Source organism: Atractosteus spatula, chromosome 13 (assembly GCF_055471065.1).
Source record: "Atractosteus spatula isolate fAtrSpa1 chromosome 13, fAtrSpa1.hap1, whole genome shotgun sequence".
Lineage (NCBI taxonomy): Eukaryota > Metazoa > Chordata > Actinopteri > Semionotiformes > Lepisosteidae > Atractosteus > Atractosteus spatula.
This window is the reverse complement of record NC_142718.1, coordinates 718,225-730,696: the sequence shown is the minus strand read 5'-3', so window position 1 is coordinate 730,696 and position 12,472 is coordinate 718,225. Positions and strand designations below refer to the sequence as shown.

Below are 12,472 nucleotides of genomic sequence, written 5' to 3'. Positions count from 1 at the left end.
TGTGTCAGTGTGAGAGCTGTGTGTGACAGTGAGCTGTGTGTCAGTGTGAGAGCTGTGTGTGTGATAGTGTGAGAGCTGTGTGTGTGATAGTGTGAGAGCAGTGTGTGTGATAGTGAGAGCAGTGTGTGTGATAGTGAGAGCTGTGTGTGACAGTGATGTATGTGTCGGTGTGAGAGCTGTGTGTGTGACAGTGATGTATGTGTCAGTGTGAGAGCTGTGTGTGTCTGGAGTATGTGCAGTTTGTAGAGTACAAGCTCAGTATCTCTAATCCAAGCTGATTGCGGGCTAGCAGCCATCCTTGGGGAGAGGTTATCTCATCAATAATGAAGCGTATTATTCAGCCTGATCACCCTTTTAATAAAATATTGATTTCTCTTTGTGTGTGTATGCACGCTTCCAGTTTTGTTGCTTTTAAGGATGATCTCCGCTTAAGAATATAGACGGACAGTCCGATAAGTTGAGACAGAGTGAAGCAGGGAGGGAGACACAGAAATGTAGACAGGCTGAACTGGCAGACTCAAAGCAGAGCACGAGTTCTGTAGATGTTTCTGCCTTGCTGTTTGCATCACTCGACAGTGAAAAAAGACATTGTGCTCTTTTTCTTAACCAGACGACACAAGTCATAAATTCTCCGTCAGACAGTTCAGGGTTGTGTCTGTGTGGGCCACGTAACTGCCTCACCACATCTTTAATCTCTGCTCACAGAAGCCCTGTTCTCTGGAGCACAGGAGCTGCGGTTAAGTGTAAGGAAGTCGTTTGACAGGCACAGTCTTACTGGCCCATGAGCCTTTCAGTGAACTAAGAAGCCTCTGGTTTGTTACATCTGCAGGTTTTTTCCCTAAGCAGAAGTTCATGTTGTGAACTGCGGTAGTTACAATCTGCCTTAGAGCATGTTAAAGAGCTGAACACAGTCGATCAGTTGAAAAGAATCCTATTATGAAGCCGGTTAAGGGTTCGAGTGAGTGGCTGTGATCTGGCAGGAGTGTGGGCCCCAGCAGCAGGACGCAGGACAGCTCCCCTCTTTGAAGTTCACAACCACAGAGGAATTTCCAAGGGAGCTCCAGATTAATCCTAGATTTACTCATCTTGGTTTGTTTTCCTTGGTGATTCAATGTCGCTGTGATTAAGACAAAATCCCAGATTGACTCAGCTTTGTTAATGGTAATTATTAATTACTCATTTAGCAGACACTTCTTAATTGTTTTACGGAGTCTTGGGGATGAGCTGCAGCCTCGTTGGCAGTCTCTCTGACGAGAGGACCTGGGTTTGACTCCTGAAGGAGAGCTCAGGGGTACACAGTGGGACAGGGGCTCCTGTCCCTTCACCCCACCCCCACCTAGCAGCCTGGCACCATCCAGCCTCACAGAGGTTACCTGCACTGCGCAGCTCCCAGTTTGATTGGTGGGACAGGTCAGAACGGTCCCTTGCTCAGCGGCCTGTGACCTCACACTTCTCTCTTTCTCGCCCTGCAGGGATTGACAACACAGCTCTACGCCATGCCTGTATTTTGCTACGACACACAGTCCCCTGCCCCAGCCCCAGCCCCAGCCCCAGCCCCACCACGGACTCCCTCCAGAACACGAACTCAGTGCTGCCGGACTTCTTACAGCCCCACCTCTGTGCTCCCCTTCCTCCTCCTCCTCCTCCTCCTCCTGGGGGCTGTCGACTCGCGCCGGGCACCGCAGCCGCTGGTCCCCAAGCTGACCCAGGGGCTCAGCATCGCCGTGATTCTGGTGGGCAACTCTAGCGAAGTGTCGCTGAACGAGGGGCGCGAGAAAGAGGACTTCCAGCACATGGCCATCAGCCCCAGCGTGGAGCTGGTCACCATGAATGAGACCGACCCCAAGAGCATCATCACACGCATTTGCGACCTGATGACCAAGAACCGGCTGCAGGGCGTGGTGTTCGGGGACGACACCGACCAGGAGGCCATCGCCCAGATCCTGGACTTCATCTCTGCCCAGACGCACATCCCCATCCTGGGCATCCGGGGCGGCTCCTCCATGATCATGGCAGCCAAGGTAAGAGCAGCGCCCCCTGGTGGCTTGGCAGTGCGTTCTGTGCGGGCTGAGAGCCGCTGGGATATGCGCACAGAGCAGGAGCTTTTGTTCGCCCGCGTCGGGAGATATTCTGTTTGGCTGGATGTTGCTGTCCTTGGTTGTCTCGCTGACCAGCTCTAGCACAGAGGACTACAGTTAATGCTTTTGGAGGTGTGGTGCTTAGGGAGTCCTGGCAGCATTGCACGAATCAAAACGGAAATCTTGCGAGACATTTTCTTCTAGCTTGGTTTGCAGACAGAAGAGTTACTTTTTTATAACAATTTATAATCATTTAACTGTTAAATTGTTGCTCTTTGCTCAGCAGTTGCTGTTTGCTCAACTCTTTGCTCTGTTGCTCTTGCAAATCTCTTGTTATAATGAGTTCAGAGTGTGCCTTAGCAGTTATGCATTGGAGCTGGCTAGCACTACAATGCCTAGACAGCAGTCTGCGGTGTGAGTACACAGTGATATTGTAGTCTGTACTCGGTAAAGACAGCGGTCTGTGGTGTGAGAACACAGTGATATTGTAGTCTGTACTCGGTAAAGACAGCGGTCTGTGGATATTGTAGTCTGTACTCGGTAAAGACAGCGGTCTGTGGTGTGAGTACACAGTGATATTGTAGTCTGTACTCGGTAAAGACAGCGGTCTGTGGTGTGAGTACACAGTGATATTGTAGTCTGTACTCGGTAAAGACAGCGGTCTGCGGTGTGAGTACACAGTGATATTGTAGTCTGTACTCAGTAAAGACAGCGGTCTGTGGTGTGAGTACACAGTGATATTGTAGTCTGTACTCAGTAAAGACAGCAGTCTGTGGTGTGAGTACACAATGATATTGTAGTCTGTACTCGGTAAAGACATTGTATCGACCTATGTAGTAGCTTTGCTAGAATGCACACAGATCTGTCATTATTCTATAATGCTTGCTGGCCCTGCCACTGACTCCATGCACTTTTGTTATTCAGTAGTGGTATATAACTAATATATACAGTAAGTAATGTAGCTATGCTGTAATATTAGTTCAGTGTGTTGTAGTTACTTTGGTGTATCACTAGATCAGTTTAATTTTCTTTACTGATCTCTTTCCTCCTTTTTACTGTACTTTCACAATGGACAGTTGCACTAGAACGTTAGCAGCACAGCCTGTGCTGTTCCTGCTACTCTACCCTCCTGATTAATTTTTTCACCTCCTCTGTAGCTGCCAGTGCTTATATTATTCACTGACAGCTCTTAGCCTGCCGTTCTGTGATGTCGCACCCATGGTGATATCCCACAAGGCCCTGGGGTGCAGAACCATACAACTTATCAATGGAGAATGAAAGAGAGAAATGGAAGGAATATCAACAAAAGACAAGAGAGAAAAACGATGGAGAAAGAGAGAAGGAGGGAGACAGAGAGAGAGAGAGAGAGAGACCTCCATTTCTCTCACAATTATCCACCCCACACAAAACCAGATAGAACTGCTGCAGTTTCTATGGCAACCGCACTTGCATAGTTATATATACACCGTGTGTATTTATGTGTACTGAAGTGGATGTTCAGGTTACAGAGATAGGAGAAAAGAAGGAAGAGAGAGGAGGAGGGGATTTGAATGGGGTTACAGTATGTTAGTACTGCACTGAGAGAGAGGGGTTAATACACACACACTGACTGGACACTCCAGTACATGAACAATGCACTGAGAGAGAGAGAGGGGTTAATACACACACTGACTGGACACTCCAGTACATGAACACTGCACTGAGAGAGAGAGGGGTTCATACAGACACACTGACTGGACACTCCAGTACATGAACACTGCACTGAGAGAGAGAGGGGTTCATACAGACACACTGACTGGACACTCCAGTACATGAACACTGCACTGAGAGAGAGGGGTTCATACAGACACACTGACTGGACACTCCAGTACATGAACACTGCACTGAGAGAGAGAGGGGTTCATACAGACACACTGACTGGACACTCCAGTACATTAACACTGCACTGAGAGAGAGAGGGGGGTTAATACAGACACACTGACTGGACACTCCAGTACATTAACACTGCACTGAGAGAGAGAGGGGTTAATACAGACACACTGACTGGACACTCCAGTACATTAACACTGCACTGAGAGAGAGAGGGGTTCATACAGACACTGACTGGACACTCCAGTACATGAACACTGCTCTGAGAGAGAGAGGGGTTAATACACACACTGATTCAGGAGAGTACAGTACAGCTGTGTTGCTGGTTCTGTTTACCGGTCAGGGGTGCTGTCAGCATCACTACTTCCTCTGCGCCCCTCCCTCTCCCTGAGCCCCCAGAGTGAACGAGACACAGGCAGTCACAGTTCCTCCTTTTCTGCAGGATGTTGCCATCAGGTGCTGTGATTGTTGACCCTAAATGGTGGCCTGCGGGCATTGAAAATGAAAATATCCGGTAAACTCTGTCTTTTTAAAAGAAAAAGGAGAGAAACTAGTTCTAATCTGACTCCCAGTACACAGCAGTGTGATCCGGTCCAGGTTTTGCTCCCAGCTGCCGGCTCTTGTACAGAAGACAGCACCAGGTGTTGGAGATTTCAAGCTTGTCATTTTGAGCAGATTTGGAATTTAAACAATATTAAGCATATTTGCTTTTCTGATTCATCAGTACAGTTTGTGCGTTTTCTGGCTACTGTCAGGTACTAATTGCAGTCCTAATTACTGCCTGCTCAAGCTGTAATTGTGTACAGCTCTGCTGAACAATGGGAGAGGGGAGGGATGAAGGGAGAGAGAGGCAGGGAGATGGGGAGAGAGGCGTCTGTCCTCAGCCACTTTTAATAAGGGATCAGAGTGAGACTCCAGCCTGCTTCTGCGCCTCTGGGCTCCGCGCAGTGGAGACGCGGGTTTGAACTGGGGACAGGAACCCTTCCTGAGGAGAGGACGGGGCCTGCTGCTGTCTGCTGTGTCCTGGTTTCTCACGTTGAGGCAGTCTCGCCCGTGTTCCTCCTGCGAGAGCGAGGGAGAGGGATGGGGAGAGAGAGCCCTCGATTCTGTGGCCCATTTTCGGCTCCCCACAGGAGTCTATTCCTGTCCTCTGGCCGCTCTGGGGCTCGAGAGGACTGGACACGCCGGCCACACGCTCACGCCACGCCCCCAGGCTGAGCCCAGAGCCGGCCAGCTCACAGTGCAGGGGTGCGTGGTCTTCACAGCACAGGGCAGGTCTGTGCTCTGCCCTCAGCACCCGGCAGCCTGATCTCCACAGAGCTCAGGGCTCAGCAGGCCGGGCCTGGTCAGCGCTGGTCAGCGCTGGTCAGCCCTGGGGTGGGAGGCCTCCCAGGAAAACCAGCATGTTGCTGTAAGTGCTGTTATTTGACCAGCAGGTGGCGATGTTCCATCGTCCCAGAATGGACAACATGGTCACTGATGCTGTCAGTGAGAGTGGGGGTGCTGATCCTGGTGTCTGACCACTGGTCACTAACGATCCCGGGGTGCTGTCAGTGAGAGTGGGGTGCTGACCCTGGTGTCTGACCACTGGTCACTAACGATCCCAGGGTGCTGTCAGTGAGAGTGGGGGTGCTGACCCTGGTGTCTGACCGCTGGTCACTAACGATCCCAGGGTGCTGTCAGTGAGAGTGGGGTGCTGACCCTGGTGTCAGGGTGTCCCTTGATCGCTCGTGCAGGGGCGAGCTGTGAGAGGGAGGGGTGCAGGTGTCGTGCAGCTGTGCTCAGCGCCGCTCGCTGTCAGCGTGACCCCACCTGTCCAGCAGCAGGGCTCTGTCCCCAGACACTCTGCGCCTGTGCTCTCACCTCCCCCCCCTCTCCGGAGGGCAGCACCTTGTTTGAGCAGTGCGGACGAGGGTCGTTTGTCACTGCTAGGTGAGCAGATAGATCCTTCTATTAAATCAGTGAAAACGCACTGCAGATTAGAATCGCAAAGTGAGCTCGTTAATTAGCACACTACACTCACAGCTTTCCACTTGCTGCAACACACACACACTGTAATAAATACACACTGTGTTATACACACTGTAATAAACACACTGTATTATACACACACTGTAATAAACACACTTATAAATACACACACACTGTAATAAACACAGTGTAATGGATACACTGTATTATACACATGCTGTAATAAATACACACTAATATACACACTGTAATAAATACACACTGTATTATACACACACACTATGTTATATACACTGTACTATACTCACAAAGTACACACATTATAATTTACACAAACTATGATGTACAGTTATAATGTACACATCTAGTGATAATTACACGCTGTACATTACACCCATAAAAATATACAAGTAGTATACTTTACACAAAGTAATTTACACACAATGTAATATACAGACTATACTTTTCACATGTAGTAATACATACGCACTACTGCACTCACAGTCAGAAACACACACAGTGAACAGTACACAGTGAAGTCCACACAGCGTACTCCACTGTTCCTGGTACATGCACAGTGTAGCAGCACACACCAGCAGAGCATCCGGTATCACTGTGTAGCAACTGTGAGCAGCCTCCCTCACTGTGCAGACGCAGTTGCCACGGAAACACAGCCCGTCTCTTCGAATTCGGGATTCCTCTTTCTCCCTCTGTTTCAGGTTTTTTCTTTCTTTGAGAGCTGAGCAGCGAGTTCTTGTGTCTCTGTCTCCACAATCTGACAGCACAGCTGATAGCAGTCCGGAGCTGTTGGCATCACGGGGAGGGGGGGAGAGGAGGGGCAGGAGGGACAGCAGGGGGACACCTTTCATACACCACACATCACAGCCAAGGCATTCCAGAGCAGAATGGTATTCAGACATCACCATAGTGTTAGGTTTAGGAACACAGAAAACTGTCCTAGATTCCCTGACTCTAGACACACTCCACTGGAGTACATGAACACTGCACAGAGAGAGAGGGGTTAATACAGACACACTGACTGGACACTCCAGTACATTAACACTGCACTGCGAGAGAGAGGGGTTCATACAGACACACTGACTGGACACCCCAGTACATTAACACTGCACTGAGAGAGAGAGGGGTTAATACACACACACTGACTGGACACTCCAGTACATTAACACTGCACTGAGAGAGAGAGGGGTTAATACACACACACTGACTGGACACCCCAGTACATTAACACTGCACTGCGAGAGAGAGGGGTTAATACACACACACTGACTGGACACTCCAGTACATTAACACTGCACTGAGAGAGAGAGGGGTTAATACAGACACACTGACTGGACACTCCAGTACATTAACACTGCACTGAGAGAGAGAGGGGTTCATACAGACACACTGACTGGACACTCCAGTACATTAACACTGCACTGAGAGAGGGGTCAGCTGTCAGTGATGTATGTGACAAGCAGGGTGATGACCTCTACCTCTCCATGTGTCACCAGTGACTCCCTCTGTCAGCCTGTTGCCTTCTGTCCCTCTCTCCCTGCACACTGTGACTGACAGCCTGCTGACCTGGTCTTACTCCTCTCCCCTTCCTCGTCATCCTCCTGCCTTCCTCTCCTCTCGCGCTCTGATGGTGTCACTGTCTCACTTGCTCATGCTGGGCTGCAGCCTGACTGCGCTTCTGACTGCCTCTCAGCTGGACAGACAGACAGGAGCAGAGACAGACAGAGCCAGGGAGAGAGAGACAGGAGCAGAGACAGACAGAGACAGGGATGGAGACAAGAGCAGCAGAGACAGAAAGAGACAGGGAGAGAGACAGGAGCAGGGACAGACAGAGACAGGGAGAGAGAGACAGGAGCAGAGACAGACAGAAACAGGATCAGAGACAGACAGAGACAGGGAGAGAGACAGGAGCAGCAGAGACAGACAGAGACAGGAGCAGAGACAGACAGAAACAGGATCAGAGACAGACAGAGACAGGGAGAGAGAGACAGGAGCAGAGACAGACAGAGCCAGGGAGAGAGAGACAGGAGCAGAGACAGACAGAGACAGGGAGAGAGACAGGAGCAGCAGAGACAGACAGAGCCAGGAGCAGCAGGGAGCAGTCGGGGGCTGGGCTGTGCTGACACTGGGACACTGAGGCCCTGACAGCGCAGTGACTCACTACCACCTCCCCCGCTCTCTCGCGCCGGCTCTGCCTGTGTCTCTGCTCCGCCGCTGGAGCAGCGCGGAGACGAAGGACTGGGAAAGAGATCAAGGGAGGAGCAGGGAGAGAGAGCCAGCTAATCGAGCCCCAGCTGGGACTGCACTTCCCCGTTTCACTGCATCGAGCGTCCGGGCTGCTGTGTTAGTGTCTGCTCCGCTGCGTGCCTGGTGTTGTGTTGAGGGAGCTCGTTTACCTGGCCACGGAGCTGTGAAGATGACGAGGGGCGGTCCGAGCTCTTCCCGTGGGCAGTGTGGCTGGCCCTCCTCCCGCGGGAGCAGGCCGGGACAGCGCCCCCCAGTGATCACGAGTCCTCCCAGTGTCGGAGCTGCGCTGTGGGCCCTGTGGGGCTCTGAGTGTGGACACAGCTGACCGTGTTGGCGCACGTCTCTGTCTCCACTCGCTCCCTCAGGCCTAGAGTGGACACTGGCACCTGGCAGCCTGATCTCCCCAGAGCTCAGGGGCTCAGCAGGCCAGCCCTGGTCAGCCCTGGTCAGCCCTGGTCAGCCCTGGGGCGGGAGGCCTCCCAGGAAAACCAGCATGTTGCTGTAAGTGCTGTTATTTGACCAGCAGGTGGCGATGTTCCATCGTCCCAGAATGGACAACACGGTCACTGATGCTGTCAATGAGAGTGGGGTGCTGACCCTGGTGTCTGACCGCTGGTCACTAACGATCCCGGGGTGCTGTCAGTGAGAGTGGGGTGCTGACCCTCCAGGTGAGGTGCTCTGGCTGCTCTAGGGGTGAAGTGGGTGCTGGCAGGGCTGTACGATGGCTCAGCAGGTTGTTCAGTCCTGCTGCCTGACGGACACACTGCTCCGAGCGAGAGGGAGGACAGGTGCTCTTCAGGTACATTCATTTCCACTGACACACGCACACAAACTGAGAATGAACTGGTTCCTGGAGAAGAGTCTTTATTCCTGAGCCGTGGCTTCTGCAGGGTGGCCTCTGCTCTGTTCTCGTCAGTCTCCTGTCTCCCCTGTGCTGTCTCTATTACCAGGAGAGTCTCTGTGATCTCCCCTCTCTCACTGTGTCTCCTGTCCTGTTGTGTGTCTATTACCAGGAGAGTCTCTGTGATCTCCCCTCTCTCACTGTGTCTCCTGTCCTGTTGTGTGTCTATTACCAGGAGAGTCTCTGTGATCTCCCCTCTCTCACTGTGTCTCCTGTCCTGTTGTGTGTCTATTACCAGGAGAGTCTCTGTGATCTCCCCTCTCTCACTGTGTCTCCTGTCCTGTTGTGTGTCTATTGCTGAGGGAGTCTCTGTGATCTCCCCTCTCTCACTATGTCTCCTGTCCTGTTGTGTGTTTGTTACTAAGGAATTTGCTGTGATCTCCTCTCTGTCGCTGTGTCTCCTGTCCTTCTGTGTGTTTGTTACTGAGGAATTTGCTGTGATCTCCTCTCTGTTGCTGTGTCCTCTGTCCTGTTGTGTGTTTGTTACTGAGTGATTCTCTGTGATCTCCTCTCTGTCGCTGTGTCTCCTGTCCTGTGTGTTACTAAGTGATTCTCTGTGATCTCCTCTCTCTCACTGTGTCTCCTGTCCTGTGTGTTTGTTACTGAGTGATTCTCTGTGATCTCCTCTCTGTCGCTGTGTCCTCTGTCCTGTTGTGTGTTTGTTACTGAGTGATTCTCTGTGATCTCCTCTCTGTCGCTGTGTCTCCTGTCCTGTGTGTTACTAAGTGATTCTCTGTGATCTCCTCTCTCTCACTGTGTCTCCTGTCCTGTGTGTTTGTTACTGAGTGATTCTCTGTGATCTCCTCTCTGTCGCTGTGTCCTCTGTCCTGTTGTGTGTTTGTTACTAAGTGATTCTCTGTGATCTCCTCTCTCTCACTGTGTCTCCTGTCCTGTGTGTTTGTTACTGAGTGATTCTCCGTGATCTCCTCTCTGTCACTGTGTCCTCTGTCCTGTTGTGTGTTTGTTACTGAGTGATTCTCTGTGATCTCCTCTCTCTCACTGTGTCTCCTGTCCTGTGTGTTTGTTACTGAGTGATTCTCTGTGATCTCCTCTCTGTCGCTGTGTCCTCTGTCCTGTTGTGTGTTTGTTACTGAGTGATTCTCTGTGATCTCCTCTCTCTCACTGTGTCTCCTGTCCTGTGTGTTTGTTACTAAGTGATTCTCTGTGATCTCCTCTCTCTCACTGTGTCTCCTGTCCTGTGTGTTACTGAGTGATTCTCTGTGATCTCCTCTCTGTCACTGTGTCCTCTGTCCTGTTGTGTGTTTGTTACTGAGTGATTCTCTGTGATCTCCTCTCTCTCACTGTGTCTCCTGTCCTGTGTGTTTGTTACTGAGTGATTCTCTGTGATCTCCTCTCTGTCGCTGTGTCCTCTGTCCTGTTGTGTGTGTGTTACTGAGTGATTCTCTGTGATCTCCTCTCTCTCACTGTGTCTCCTGTCCTGTGTGTTTGTTACTGAGTGATTCTCTGTGATCTCCTCTCTGTCGCTGTGTCCTCTGTCCTGTTGTGTGTTTGTTACTGAGTGATTCTCTGTGATCTCCTCTCTGTCGCTGTGTCCTCTGTCCTGTTGTGTGTTTGTTACTGAGTGATTCTCTGTGATCTCCTCTCTGTCGCTGTGTCTCCTGTCCTGTGTGTTTGTTACTGAGTGATTCTCTGTGATCTCCTCTCTGTCGCTGTGTCTCCTGTCCTGTGTGTTACTGAGTGATTCTCTGTGATCTCCCGTCTCTCACTGTGTCTCCTGTCCTGCTGTGTGTTTGTTACTGAGTGATTCTCTGTGATCTCCTCTCTCTCACTGTGTCTCCTGTCCTGTGTGTTTGTTACTGAGTGATTCTCTGTGATCTCCTCTCTGTCGCTGTGTCCTCTGTCCTGTTGTGTGTTTGTTACTGAGTGATTCTCTGTGATCTCCTCTCTGTCGCTGTGTCTCCTGTCCTGCTGTGTGTGTGTCTGTCACAGAGGGAGCTGTGAGCCCTGTGACCCCACGCTGGGACAGCTCAGCTGGGCTGTGTCCCCAGAGCAGGGCTGGGCAGTGCTGCACAGGCAGAGCCCTTAGGAGCAGTGGAGTCTCACAATGTTCGGGATCGCAGGCAATCCCAGGGGACAGAGTCGGATTAGCCAAATATTTAATCATGGAGAGAAGGTGAGGAATGTCAATTAAAAACTGCCATGAATAAAGGTCATCTGCAATTATTTGATCATCTGAAATGTAGGACTCATTTATTCGAGAAGGCATCCTCTGTGTTTGATCAGAGCAGGAGCTGAAGTGTCCACCACTCTCTCCTCTCTCTCACCGTGTCTCCTGTCCTGTGTGTGTGTATCTATTACTGAGGCATCCTCTGTGTGAAGTCAGTGTCCACCACTGTGTCTCCTGTCCTGTGTGTGTGTATCTATTACTGAGGGATCCTCTGTGATCTCTCTCTCGTCCTGTTGTGTGATTATTACTGAGGGATATGAGATTATTGAGGGCAGTGCACACTGTGTCTCCTGTCCTGTTGTGTGTGATTATTACTGAGGGATATGAGATTATTGAGGGCAGTGCACACTGTGTCTCCTGTCCTGTTGTGTGTGATGATTATTGAGGGCAGTGGGCACACTGTGTCTCCTGTCCTGTTGTGTGATTATTACTGAGGGATATGGGATTATTGAGGGCAGTGCACACTGTGTCTCCTGTCCTGTTGTGTGTGATGATTATTGAGGGCAGTGGGCACACTGTGTCTCCTGTCCTGTTGTGTGTGATGATTATTGAGGGCAGTGCACACTGTGTCTCCTGTCCTGTTGTGTGTGATGATTATTGAGGGCAGTGGGCACACTGTGTCTCCTGTCCTGTTGTGTGATTATTACTGAGGGATATGGGATTATTGAGGGCAGTGCACACTGTGTCTCCTGTCCTGTTGTGTGATTATTACTGAGGGATATGAGATTATTGAGGGCAGTGGGCACACTGTGTCTCCTGTCCTGTTGTGTGATTATTACTGAGGGATATGGGATTATTGAGGGCAGTGCACACTGTGTCTCCTGTCCTGTTGTGTGATTATTACTGAGGGATATGAGATTATTGAGGGCAGTGGGCACACTGTGTCTCCTGTCCTGTTGTGTGATTATTACTGAGGGATATGGGATTATTGAGGGCAGTGCACACTGTGTCTCCTGTCCTGTTGTGTGTGATTATTACTGAGGGATATGAGATTATTGAGGGCAGTGGGCACACTGTGTCTCCTGTCCTGTTGTGTGTGATTATTACTGAGGGATATGAGATTATTGAGGGCAGTGGGCACACTGTGTCTCCTGTCCTGTTGTGTGATTATTACTGAGGGATATGAGATTATTGAGGGCAGTGGGCACACTGTGTCTCCTGTCCTGTTGTGTGATTATTACTGAGGGATATGGGATTATT

General features: G+C 50.6%; 1 protein-coding gene across 1 annotated transcript in view; it reads left to right on the top strand.

Annotated features, from left to right (window-relative positions):
* Positions 1-1,649: 1,649 nt before the first annotated feature.
* The window catches only part of grin2ba (glutamate receptor, ionotropic, N-methyl D-aspartate 2B, genome duplicate a), a gene marked incomplete at its 5' end in the record, with an annotated part of 44,199 nt that continues 33,376 nt past the window's right edge, over positions 1,650-12,472 (top strand). The window contains one exon of the mRNA XM_088930744.1: positions 1,650-2,021. Coding sequence (XP_088786870.1) covers positions 1,650-2,021 — 372 coding nt within the window. The remainder of the gene's footprint in view (positions 2,022-12,472) is intronic.